The sequence below is a fragment of the Pongo pygmaeus genome, chromosome 5 (assembly GCF_028885625.2).
Source record: "Pongo pygmaeus isolate AG05252 chromosome 5, NHGRI_mPonPyg2-v2.0_pri, whole genome shotgun sequence".
NCBI lineage: Eukaryota > Metazoa > Chordata > Mammalia > Primates > Hominidae > Pongo > Pongo pygmaeus.
The window spans coordinates 33,666,475-33,679,481 of record NC_072378.2 but is presented as its reverse complement, the minus strand read 5'-3'; the positions used below and the strand labels follow the sequence as shown (position 1 = coordinate 33,679,481).

Here is a 13,007-nt window from a genome sequence, read left to right as displayed (position 1 = left end):
GTCACCCAGGCTGGAGTGCAGTGGCACCATCTCGGCTCACTGAAACCTCTGCCTCCTGGGTTCAAGCGATTCTTCTGCCTCAGCTTCCCAAGTAGCTGGGACTAAAGGCGCGAACCACCACGCCCGGCTAATTTTTGTATTTTTAGTACAGACGGGGTGTCACCATATTGGCCAGGCTGGTCTCGAACTCCTAGACCTTGTGATCTGCCCGCCTCGGCCTCCCAAAGTTCTGGAATTACAGCATGAGCCACCACACCTGGCCTATTTATTTATTTTTTTGAGACAGAGTCTCTCTGTGTCACCCAGGCTGGAGTGTAGTGGTGCGATCTTAGCTCCCGGCAACCTCTGCCTCCCGAGTTCAAGCGATTCTCCTGCCTCAGCCTCCCAAGTAGCTGGGACTACAGGCGCCTTCCACTACACCCAGCTAATTTTTTTGTAATTTTACTAGAGACGGGGTTTCATCATGTTGGCCAGGCTGGTCTCGAACTCCTGACCTCAGGTGATCTGTCCGCCTCGGCCTCCCAAAGTGCTGGGATTACAGGTTTGAGCCACCACGCTCGGCCTATTTTTTTATTTTTTGAGACAGAGTCTTGCTCTATCACCCAGGCTGGAGTGCAGTGGCGTGATCTTGGCTCACTGCAACCTTCGCCTCCCAAATTCAAGGGATTCTCCTGCCTCAGCTCCCAAATAGCTGGGATTACAGGCGCCCACGACCACGCCTGGCTATTTTTTGTATCTCTAGTAGAGACGAGGTTTCCTCATGTTGGTCAGGTTGGTCTCGAACTCCTGACCTCAAGTGATCTGCCTGCCTCGGCCTCCCAAAGTGGTAGGATTACAGGTGTGAGTCACCATGCCTGGCCCCACATTTTAAAATAAAACAATTAGATCACCATTTATTGTCCAGTGGAATTGAAATATCATAGTGATGGCCGGGCACGGTGCTTCACACCTGTAATCCCAGCACTTTGGGAGGTCGAGTTGGGTGGATCACAAGGTCAGGAGTTCGAGACCAGCCTGGCCAACATGCTGAAAACCCATCTCTACCCCCCCAAAAAAAAAAAAAAAATTCAAAAAATTAGCTGGGCATGGTGTTGTGTGCCTGTAATCCCAGCTGCTCAGGAGGTTGAGGCAGGAGAATCACTTAAACCCGGGAGTGGGAGGTTGCAGTGAGCCGAGATTGTGCCATTGAACTCCAGCCTGGGTGACAGAGCAAGACTCCATCTCAAAAAAAAAAGTATAAATTAGTTCTTACCATTTGGGAATCATTCCTTTTTTTCTTTCATCACCTCTTTTCTCCTTGAGCTCCTACTACTACTCCACTTCCCCACAAAGTTTATGCTTTTATACTTGAAAGTCCTTTATTGACCAATCTTTTACATCTTCCTGCATATACATATATATTAATTGAGATGAAAAATATCTTTCTTGTGATTGTAAGACTCTAGTTGTTAAAAATTATTCTGGAGGAGTTACTGTTACAATTATTATAAGAACAGAATGTTCTTATAAACATGTGATGGTACACTTTTTTTATTATTTTTTTTTAAGACAGAGTCTCGCTCTGTCGCCCAGGCTGGAGTGCAGTGGTGCGATCTCGTCTCACTGCAAGCTCCGCCTCCCGGGTTCACGCCATTCTCCTGCCTCAGCCTCCCGAGTAGCTGGGTCTAAGAGGCGCCCACCACCACCCCTCCAGCTAACTTTTTTTTTTTTTTTTTTTTGTATTTTTAGTAGAGACAGGGTTTCACCCTGTTAGCCAGCGTGGTCTCGATTTCCTGCCCTCGTGATCCTCCCGCCTCGGCCTCCCAAAGTGCTGGGATTACAGGCGTGAGCCACCGCGCCTGGCCTATCGTAAACATTTTTATAATTGTTAAAAAGAAATATTTAACAAGATAGTAGTCTGGGAGTGGCGGTTCACGCCCATAATCCCAGCACTTTGAGACGCTGAGGTGGGAAGATTGCTTGAGGCAAGGAGCTCAAGATCCGTCTGGGCAACATAGTGAGACCCTGTCGCTACAAAAAACCTTTTTTTTTTTTGAGACGGAGTCTTTCTCTGTCGCCAGGCTAGAGTGCACTGGCTGATCTCAGCTCACTGCAACCTCCGCCTCCCGGGTTCAAGCGATTCTCCTGCCTCAGCCTCCTGAGTAGCTGGGACTACAGGCGCATGCCACCAAGCCCAGCTAATTTTTGTATTTTTAGTAGAGACGGGGTTTCACCATGTTGGCCAGGCTGGTCTCAAACTTCTGACCTCAGGTGATCCGCCCGCCTCGGCTTCCCACAGTTCTGGGATTACAGGCATGAGCCACCGCGCCCAGCCTCTACGAAAAACTTTTTTAAAAAAAATTAGCCGGGTGAGGTGGTGTGCGCCTGTAGTCCTAGCTACTTGAGGTGGGAGGATGGCTTGAGCCCAGGAATTTGAGGTTACAGTGAGCTATGATCGTACTACCGCATTCCAGCCCTGGTGATAGAACAAGAGCCTTTTTTTCTTTTTTCTTTTCTTTTCTTTTCTTTTTTTTTTTTTTTGAGATAATCTCGCTCTGACGCCCAGGCTGGAGTGCAATGACGCGATCTCGGCTCACTGCAACCTCCGCCTCCCGGATTCGAGCGGTTCTCCTGCTTCAGCCTCCTGAGTAGCTGGGACTACAGGCACCTGCCACCACGCCCAGCTAATTTTTTTGTATTTTTAGTAGAGACGGGGTTTCACCATGTTGGCCAGGATGGTCTCGATCTCTTGACCCCATGATACGCCCGCCTCGGACCCCCAAAGTGCTGGGATTACAGGCGTGAACCATCGCGCCCGGCCGACCCTGCCTTTAAAAAAAAAAAAGACAAAAGAAAGGGGGAAAAAAAAAAGAAAAGGTGGTATTCGTGGTGCCTTGGTGAAAGAAACAGGGTATATTTTCCTTTATTTTAAACAGGTAAGATTACCCCAGGAGATTTCATGGTTGGGAAGTATACTTTTGAGGAGGGAGGGGAAAAAAAGAGAACTATTCCTTTTTTTTTCTTAAGAGGGTGACTCTATTGTAAAAGGAGAAGTGAAGAATGATAACCTGTACTGCAGGTGTTTCCTTAGGAAGACCAATTTTGGGAAAGTTGAGGTTCTTGAAATTAAATCCCTTACATCTCCAAGTTCCAGTCCCCGCGGAGAGTTTTTATGTTCCCCATTTTGAAAGCTGTAGACTTTGACGACTGGAGAGAAGTGATGTGAGATTGTTCAACGGACGGGTGTTTGCGATTCTAGGACTCAGCGTTAGGGATCTAATAAGCTCTGTGACCCTAGTTAAGTGGCAAGATGCCCACCACTTGTGGAAATGGGAATCTTAGCGATTGGGACCCTGTTAATCTTTCTGGTTTCCTCATAAGGTCACCTCTGGACCCAGCCTTTCCTCCACGCGTCCCTCCAGCCTCCCTAAACTCAACGAGGTGGGTATCAAATCTGTTTCTTCATCCTTCATTCTTTTTTCCCCTCTCCCCGAAGAGGAGGAGGAGACCCAAGGTATTTTATGAGCCTCATTTCGCCTCACAGCAGCCCTCGCAGCGGCAATTTGAACAAACTCTCCTCCAAGCCCCACCCCATCATCGCCCATCCGCAGACCCTAGGCCTCCCACGACAAAGCACGGCCTCCTGGTCAGCACAGGCGGCCCTTCGAGGACCCCCTCTGGAGAAGAACCATTCAGGTCCCAACGGTCTGGCTGGTCATTAGTTCTGTGGTGAAGCTTGAAAAGCAAATCAGCAACAATAGTAATAATAATAACAACACTTTTATGGCGCGTTGTGCTCATTTGTACGCATGTGTTATAACGATCGCGGGACGCAGCACCTGGCAGTGGAAGCAGCTGCTGGACAGCGGCATGGAGCGCGCCGCCCTTGCAGGGGAAGGGGCTGGGTCCGCCGAATAAGCCGTGGAAATGGGAACCTCGGGGACAGGAAAGCAGGGCCAGATAGCTTGCCAATAGCCCAACTGAAGGAAAAGGTTTTACTTCCCTTTTAAGAGACTTCCGCCCTTCCCTGAAACTCTGCGCAGCTTTGGAAAGCCCAATTCCTAATCCACCTTGTTCGGTTCCCCTGCCCCTCTTTGGAAAGGAGGCTCGGTCTTCCCCACGCGCTACTCGCCGGCGGTTGGGCCCCAGGCAGGAAGTTTCTGATTGGCGGAGTCGTAGAAGCACCGGGTGAAAAGAGCTCCACTGGCTGCGCACCGGAGTCCGGGCGTAGCCAGCGCCGTACGGCAAAATGGCGGCCCCCAGCTGCTTTGGGACGCCTGGGTTCGGGGAGACAAACTCCGACCTGGAAGAGACCGCTGACTATGTAGGCCGCAATGGAGGTGTTCGCGGGGCGGGCCTACTGCCACTTCCGGCCACAGGAAGCCTGTGTTCCGTACGACAATATGGCGGCGCTTAGTTGCATGCAGGCGGAAACTCTATGACTTCCGGTCCGTAGTGGGGCCTGCGGTGGGAGTGGGAAGGAAGGCGGAGGGAACCATGCGAGGTTCTGAGATCTGCGGCGAGGGTCGCCTGGAGAGACGGTTTCTGAGGTGGGGGCCGGACGGTGCGGGGATCAGAAGCGGGGGCGGGGATATAGAGGGAGCGGTATTGGGGAGAGCTGGGCGCTGAGTCTGAGGGGAAAGCTGTGGTACCTTCCTGTCCCTGAAAGGGAGTGGAGCGGCCGGGGGCTGAACTGGGGGAGGGGGATTTGGCGGGAAGCGCATCTACCGGACCGGCCGGACCCACGGTTGGGATCTAAGAGGAATCGCGAGAGCGTAGCGCGGTGCGGGGGGACTTTTGATCAGTTACGGGTCACCGAGAGAATGGGGAAAATTAGGGTGGGGTGAAAGGGAGGGGACTTGGGTAAAATATCTTCAACCTAAAGCCCTAGTTTGAGGAGACTCATCGGAGGGTGAATTATGGAGATAATTCAAGGAGAAGAAAAGAGAACGGACTGTTGGGAGGGAACCTCTTTCACCTCAGAGAGTCTAGGAGTTGGGGTGATCATTCAGGATAGGGTGGGTGTGGGGTTGACTTATTTGAGGGCAGAGGGGGCAAACACATGAGGTGGCCCCCACAGGAGTGTGTTATCTATGCAAGGGGGTGTCAGGACGATTTGGGGTGCAGGGTGGAAGAATCAACTTGCCAACTCTGAGAAATAGGGGAGAAATGCAACAGAAAGACCGGAAATCGACGTGAGGGGTGGAGCAGAAGGTGGCAACTTAAGGTGTGGGGGTGGTTTGCCCCCCCCGACACCACTTGAAGGGCCCGAAAAGCATATAGAACTAATGGTTATTGAAATCAGGTGGTGAAGACAGTGTTGGTCAGGGCTGGATGTTACTGAAACCCAAGGAGTTCAGAAAATGTGTGAGGTGAAGGGATGGGGCTATGCTGGAGGGGCTCATTCTGAGGCCCCATCCCCTTCCAGCAGGAATTCTGAAATCCCCACCACTTCCTCCCTCCGGGGGATTTGATCCCCTATGGCCACCGCTAACAGCATCATCGTGCTGGATGATGATGACGAAGATGAAGCAGCTGCTCAGCCAGGGCCCTCCCACCCACTCCCCAATGCGGCCTCACCTGGGGCAGAAGCCCCTAGCTCCTCTGAGCCTCATGGGGCCAGAGGAAGCAGTAGTTCGGGCGGCAAGAAATGCTACAAGCTGGAGAATGAGAAGCTGTTCGAAGAGGTGAGCTTTAGTGGGGAAGATTGTTGTACCCCAGGGAGGGGGATGGCTGACTGGTTCTCCTGTCCTTTCTTTCCCACTAACCCCACCTCCCCTTTCTCTCAACCCCCTCCCTTGTCTCTCTTCCCCTTTCTTCTTCCCCTGAACCTTCTAGTTCCTTGAACTTTGTAAGATGCAGACAGCAGACCACCCTGAGGTGGTCCCATTCCTCTCTAACCGGCAGCAACGTGCCCACTCTCTGTTTTTGGCCTCGGCGGAGTTCTGCAACATCCTCTCTAGGGTCCTATCTCGGGCCCGGAGCCGGCCAGCTAAGCTCTATGTCTACATCAATGAGCTCTGCACCGTTCTCAAGGCCCACTCAGCCAAAAAGAAGCTGAATTTGGCCCCTGCCGCCACCACCTCCAATGAGCCCTCTGGGAATAACCCTCCCACACACCTCTCCTTGGACCCCACAAATGCTGAAAACACTGCCTCTCAGGCTCCAAGGACCCGTGGTTCCCGGCGGCAGATCCAGCGCTTGGAGCAGCTGCTGGCGCTCTATGTGGCAGAGATCCGGCGGCTGCAGGAAAAGGAGTTGGATCTCTCAGAATTGGATGACCCAGACTCCGCGTACCTGCAGGAGGCACGGTTGAAGCGTAAGCTGATCCGCCTCTTTGGGCGACTATGTGAGCTGAAAGACTGCTCTTCACTGACCGGCCGTGTCATAGAGCAGCGCATCCCCTACCGTGGCACCCGCTACCCAGAGGTTAACAGGCGCATTGAGCGGCTCATCAACAAGCCAGGGCCTGATACCTTCCCTGACTATGGGGATGTGCTTCGGGCTGTAGAGAAGGCAGCTGCCCGACACAGCCTTGGCCTCCCCAGACAGCAGCTCCAGCTCATGGCTCAGGATGCCTTCCGAGATGTGGGCATCAGGTTACAAGAGCGACGTCACCTCGATCTCATCTACAACTTTGGCTGCCACCTCACAGATGACTATAGGCCAGGTAGGGGGTTGGTGGGATGCCTCTCAGTGACCCTTATATGTCAGGTATTAGGCAGATGGGGCATCTCTCTAGTCCTTTCTAGAGTTTGTACTTTTCTAGTCCCTTCAAGGGCTGAGTGCTCTGACTTTATGTCTTCCCACGTAGGCATTGACCCTGCACTATCAGATCCTGTGTTGGCCCGGCGCCTTCGGGAAAACCGGAGTTTGGCCATGAGTCGGCTGGATGAGGTCATCTCCAAATATGCAATGTTGCAAGACAAAAGTGAGGAGGGTGAGAGAAAAAAGAGAAGAGCTCGGCTCCAAGGCACCTCTTCCCACTCTGCAGACACCCCCGAAGCCTCCTTGGATTCTGGTGAGGTGTGGATGGGGTACAGCCTTCAGAGAGACATTGTCCTTCCCCTGCATTGGCCACCAGGGAGTCCAGGTTGATTGATGGGGGAGCATGAGAAGGAATGCAAGAACCAAACCCTCTGGGGCAAGGGATTCCTTAGAGAAACTTCTTTGTCTCCCAGGGCCCTAGTGGAATGGCATCCCAGGGGTGCCCTTCTGCCTCCAGAGCTGAGACAGATGACGAAGAAGATGAGGAGAGTGATGAGGAAGAGGAGGAGGAGGAGGAAGAAGAAGAAGAAGAGGAGGAGGCCACAGATTCTGAAGAGGAGGAGGATCTGGAACAGATGCAGGAGGGTCAGGAGGACGATGAAGAGGAGGATGAAGAGGAAGAAGCAGCAGCAGGTACGTCAAGGGAACATTCTCCTCACCTGTCATTTCTGTTTTGTTAGGCATGAGCCACCTGTTTGAAACCTTTCCCTTCCTCCTCCTAGTGTCCTCTCAGCAGTATTTTTTCCCCCTCATTCTCAGGCTACCCTCTCCCCTTTTCTTCTTTTCCAGGTAAAGATGGAGGCAAGAGCCCCATGTCCTCACCACAGATCTCCAAAGAAAAGACCCTGGAACCTGGCAAACAGATCAGCAGGTCTTCAGGGGAGCAGCAAAACAAAGGACGCATAGTGTCACCATCGTTACTGTCAGAAGAACCCCTGGCCCCCTCCAGCATAGATGCTGAAAGCAATGGAGAACAGCCTGAGGAGCTGACCCTGGAGGAAGAAAGCCCTGTGTCTCAGCTCTTTGAGCTAGAGATTGAAGCTTTGCCCCTGGATACCCCTTCCTCTGTGGAGACGGACATTTCCTCTTCCAGGAAGCAATCAGAGGAGCCCTTCACCACTGTCTTAGAGAATGGGGCAGGCATGGTCTCTTCTACTTCCTTCAATGGAGGCGTCTCTCCTCACAACTGGGGAGATTCTGGTCCCCCCTGCAAAAAATCTCGGAAGGAGAAGAAGCAAACAGGATCAGGGCCATTAGGAAACAGGTAATAACAAGAGGAGGAGGAAGAGGGAAGCCAAGGAGGGATTGCAGGGGACTTTCGGAGAGGAATATTGGGGAACTGAGTCTGCTGGGAGAGACTGGACTGCCCCCTCCAGCCTCAGTCTTCCCGTACCCCTCCACATATTTATGTTTCTGTTTCTAGCTATGTGGAAAGGCAAAGGTCCGTGCATGAGAAGAATGGGAAAAAGATATGTACCCTGCCCAGCCCACCTTCCCCCTTGGCTTCCTTGGCCCCAGTTGCTGATTCCTCCACGAGGGTGGACTCTCCCAGCCATGGCCTGGTGACCAGCTCCCTCTGCATCCCTTCTCCAGCCCGGCTGTCGCAAACCCCCCATTCACAACCTCCTCGGCCTGGAACTTACAAGGTAAGAAGGGGAGGGCATGTTTCCTCTGATAATTTGTTCTCTTTCATTGTCTGTTTCAGCTGCTCTGTCTGAATATTGCATGTGCCACATCCTGTCTCTTCCTTTTTCCCACCCATTTTATCCTCTAAATCCTCCTGTTTCTTTTCTCCTGTACTCCAGATCTCTTTGACTCTTTGTCTCTCACTTCCCTGCAGACAAGTGTGGCCACACAATGCGATCCAGAAGAGATCATCGTGCTCTCAGACTCTGATTAGCTGCCTCCCCTTCTCCCTGCCTCCAGAATGTTTTGGGATAGCATTTGGAGGAAGGTGGGAAGCAGATGACTGAGGAAGGGATGGACTAAGCTAATCCCCTTTTGGTGGTGTTTCTTTTAAAAAAAAAAAAAAAGCTTAAGTTTTACACAGAAACATTAATAAACAATAAAGTTCTTTTCTTACTGTATCACTGTCTTTCTTGTTCTTCTACTGTTACTGTTGGCATTAGCTGTCCCGTTGCTCAGGGTTAGCCCAATATCCCCGGGGTAGTCCCGATCTATCCTTTCTAGCCTGGCCTTTTTTTTTTTTTTTTTTTTTGTCTCGCTGTGTCGCCCAGGCCAGAGTGTAGTGGTGCGATCACAGTTCACTGCAGCCTGGACCTCCCAGTCTCAAGCGATAATGCCTCAGCCTCCCGAGTAGCCGGGACTACAGGCGCGTGCCACCATGCCTGGCAAATTTTTGTTTTTGTTGTTTGTATTTTTTGTAGAGACAGGGTTTCGCCATGTCGTTCAGGCTGTACTTTTTTTTTTTAAGTGCTTCAGCCGCCTAACGCACTTTACTTTTTCACTTCGTGCAGTTAAGAGTGAAAAAGCCAATGAGGGGCCGACTCAAGGTTATTTGGCCAATCCAGGCCCGGAGGAAGGGGGCGGGGCTTCAGGGGGACTGTAAGGAGCTAGGAAGAGGGCGATTAGATCCCACCAACCAGCTAATGGTCACAGCTCAGAGGCGGAGCCCGGGGAACGATACCTGGACCCATCGCCAATGGGGAAAGGCAGGCTTATAGCTTTAAAGGGGAATAAATGCTTCGGCCGAACCAAGTCCTGAGCTCCCAGCGGAGGAGGGGACCTGATCTTTTAAGGTGGAATGTGGCGACGGTTCTTTAAAGGCAAAGTGGCCGAGTCGGCCGAGTATTGCCCAGAGGCACGGGCGGGGTGCCCGGCTGTGCCTTTAAAGGCGGAGGGGCGGGAGGCGGAGCGGAGGCGGAGGGCGGAGGGAGTCGGCGCAAGATGGCGGCGGGAGGGGCCCAGGTTGCTGCTGTGGCCGCCGAGTGAGGGGCGGGGGGGGCCCGGGGGCGCGCGGCCCGGTAAGCGGGGACGCGCGAGGTTGGGGGGCGCCTTCCGGGTGGGAGAAGAGGCCGAGGTAGCGCTTGGGGCGGAGCGGGGGGGGGCGGGGTCCGTTGTGGGCGGAGGTAGACAAGGGGCGGGGTCGAAAGGCCCGATAGTGGGCGGGGCACGGGGGGGTGGGCCTGGAAAGGGGCGGGGCTAGATAAGCTGGGGCGAAAGGGGGCGTGGTCGGTGAGAGAGCTTGGGGGGCATAGCCTGAGGGGAGATGGAGCAAGCGTTGGTTTTCAGTAGCGGAGCTGCCCTTCCCCCTCCCAAAAAGTGGGTGCAAAACACCAAAAAGGTAGATTTTGGAATGTCAGGCTCTCAGGTAAGTGGGAAATAGGGTATAATTCCGAAGGAAGCCACTCCAGCCCCTAAGAGCACCTTATTTCTCTAATCTCCAAGGAAAGGGCACAGGATTTGTCAGATACCTGTGTTTGCTGGCGCTGCCACTTGCTGTGTGACCTTGGATAATCTCTTAATGTTTCTGAGCTTCAGTTTCCTCATCTGTCAAATGGGGTTGAGAGGAATACCCACCTCACTGTTGTGGGGAGTTACACAGATAATGAGTGTGAACATATTTTTGAGTTGTAACGGGCTGTGTCGTTATGAGATGTTATCATTATTCTTTTCTCTTTTTCTTCCCAGAGACCCCCCCGGCCGCCCTCCTCCTTTCTTTGTTCCTGTGGCTGGGGGGGTATCCCCTCCCTCCACAACATGGAGCCATCTCCTCTGTCTCCCAGTGGGGCAGCACTTCCCCTGCCGCTGTCGCTGGCTCCGCCCCCACTACCCCTGCCAGCAGCTGCAGTGGTACATGTGTCCTTCCCTGAGGTGACCAGTGCCCTCTTGGAGTCCCTCAATCAGCAGCGTCTGCAGGGCCAGCTCTGCGATGTGTCTATCCGAGTGCAGGGCCGGGAGTTCCGGGCTCATCGGGCTGTCCTGGCTGCCTCCTCCCCTTACTTCCACGATCAGGTCCTACTGAAAGGCATGACCTCCATCTCGCTGCCCAGTGTCATGGACCCAGGCGCCTTTGAGACTGTCCTAGCCTCCGCTTACACTGGCCGCCTCAGCATGGCTGCTGCTGACATTGTCAACTTCCTTACAGTGGGTTCTGTGCTCCAAATGTGGCACATTGTGGACAAGTGCACTGAACTACTCCGAGAAGGCCGGGCCTCAGCTACCACCACCATCACTACTGCAGCCACCTCTGTCACTGTCCCTGGTGCTGGGGTGCCATCCGGGAGTGGGGGCACTGTGGCCCCTGCTACCATGGGCTCTGCACGCTCCCATGCCTCCAGCCGGGCCAGTGAGAATCAATCTCCCAGCAGCAGCAACTACTTCAGCCCCAGGGAGTCCACTGATTTCTCATCTTCCTCCCAAGAGGCATTTGCAGCTTCTGCAGTGGGCAGTGGGGAGCGTCGAGGAGGTGGCCCTGTATTCCCAGCCCCTGTTGTTGGCAGTGGGGGGGCCACATCTGGAAAGCTGCTGCTGGAGGCAGATGAGCTGTGCGATGATGGTGGGGATGGGAGGGGGGCAGTGGTTCCTGGGGCTGGGCTCCGGAAACCCACCTACACACCCCCTAGCATCATGCCACAGAAACACTGGGTATATGTGAAGCGAGGTGGTAATTGCCCAGCACCAGCACCCCTGGTTCCCCAAGACCCAGATCTGGAGGAGGAAGAGGAGGAGGAAGATCTGGTGTTGACCTGTGAGGATGATGAAGATGAAGAACTAGGGGGTAGCTCCAGGGTTCCAGTGGGGGGAGGGCCTGAGGCTACCCTCAGCATAAGTGATGTCCGTACCCTGAGTGAGCCCCCAGACAAGGGGGAGGAGCAGGTCAACTTCTGTGAGTCCTCCAATGACTTTGGCCCATATGAGGGTGGGGGTCCTGTGGCAGGTCTTGATGACTCAGGGGGGCCAACTCCCTCTTCCTATGCCCCCTCCCACCCTCCTCGACCGCTCCTTCCCTTGGACATGCAGGGCAACCAGATCCTGGTCTTCCCGTCGTCTTCATCCTCGTCCTCACAGGCTCCTGGCCAACCACCAGGGAACCAAGCAGAACACGGGGCAGTGACCGTGGGGGGCACGTCGGTGGGGAGCCTGGGTGTGCCGGGTAGCGTTGGTGGGGTCCCTGGAGGGACTGGCAGCGGGGACGGGAATAAGATCTTTCTGTGCCATTGTGGGAAGGCCTTCTCCCACAAGAGCATGCGGGACCGGCACGTCAACATGCACCTCAATCTGCGGCCGTTTGACTGCCCCGTGTGCAACAAAAAGTTCAAGATGAAGCACCATCTGACTGAGCACATGAAGACGCACACAGGTCTCAAGCCCTACGAGTGCGGAGTCTGCGCCAAGAAGTTCATGTGGCGAGACAGCTTCATGCGCCACCGAGGACACTGTGAGCGCCGGCACCGCCTGGGCGGGGTCGGGGCCGGACCTGGGCCTGGGACGCCCACGGGGCCATCCTTGCCGTCCAAGAGAGAGTCTCCCGGAGCGGGCGGGGGCAGCGGCGACGAAGCGAGTGCGGCCACGCCCCCGTCCAGCAGACGTGTCTGGTCCCCACCCAGCGTCCACAAGGTGGAGATGGGCTTCGGTGGAGGTGGAGGAGCAAACTGAAGGGGCAGGCTACTGGGGTGGGCTAGCTTTCGGGAAAGGGAATAAGGAGCACGATGCAAGGGCGCTGTGGCCCCCGGGTGATCTCCCACCACACTTACTGTCTTCCTTTATCTCTGTGGACTTGTATATATTCTGGAAGGGGAACCACAGTTGCACCATCGCCCGCCCATTCTACTACTCAACCCCACCCTCCCAAGGTATTTCCAGAACTAAGCCCTTCCTTTCCCTCTGATGGGTACACTGAAGCCCCTGCTCCACAGAGTAGGGTGCACATGGAGGGAGGGAGAGGGGGCGTGTTGAACATCCTGCGGTCACAGGGTCAGAGGTCAGGTGGTTGTAGTCTGTGCCTGAAGTCTGTGTTTGTGTTGTCGTGGAGACAAGGCCTTTGAGCCCCACCCTTGTCCTAGAACCTACTCCCTCTCAAGGATGCGCTCTTTATTTCTACCCTGTCTCTCCCCGCCACCCCCCACTTCCCGTGGAAATTCCCAACTCGGTTCTCATGGAGGAGTGGGTGGAGACAAGGAGGGAGTAAGTCGTAGAAGTACAAGGTTTTTATTTTTTTTAACAGTGATTAAAATATTTATTGGTCATTTACTTGGCTTCCCGACAACCCGTGTGTTTGCTGGGGACGCGGCACAGAT

General features: G+C 54.0%; 2 protein-coding genes across 3 annotated transcripts; both read left to right on the top strand.

The window, feature by feature from the left end:
- Positions 1-4,138: 4,138 nt before the first annotated feature.
- On the top strand, positions 4,139-8,834 carry DAXX (death domain associated protein). 2 transcript variants are annotated; one of them, XM_054491583.2, is made up of 8 exons: positions 4,139-4,529; positions 5,411-5,666; positions 5,818-6,649; positions 6,794-7,005; positions 7,161-7,380; positions 7,537-8,011; positions 8,171-8,393; positions 8,588-8,834. In XM_054491583.2, exons 2-8 carry the CDS (start codon positions 5,460-5,462, stop codon positions 8,645-8,647), a joined length of 2,229 nt encoding a protein of 742 aa, XP_054347558.2. In that variant the 5' UTR covers positions 4,139-4,529; positions 5,411-5,459; the 3' UTR covers positions 8,648-8,834. The 2 variants fall into 2 exon arrangements, with proteins under 2 accessions (XP_054347558.2, XP_054347557.2); XM_054491582.2 differs by having other exon boundaries at positions 4,194-4,529; positions 5,408-5,666.
- Positions 8,835-9,614: 780 nt separating this feature from the next.
- On the top strand, positions 9,615-12,960 carry ZBTB22 (zinc finger and BTB domain containing 22). Its single transcript, XM_054493291.2, has 2 exons — positions 9,615-9,731; positions 10,399-12,960. The coding sequence occupies exon 2, from the start codon at positions 10,468-10,470 to the stop codon at positions 12,364-12,366; it is 1,899 nt and encodes a 632-aa protein (XP_054349266.2). The 5' UTR covers positions 9,615-9,731; positions 10,399-10,467; the 3' UTR covers positions 12,367-12,960.
- Positions 12,961-13,007: the final 47 nt, after the last annotated feature.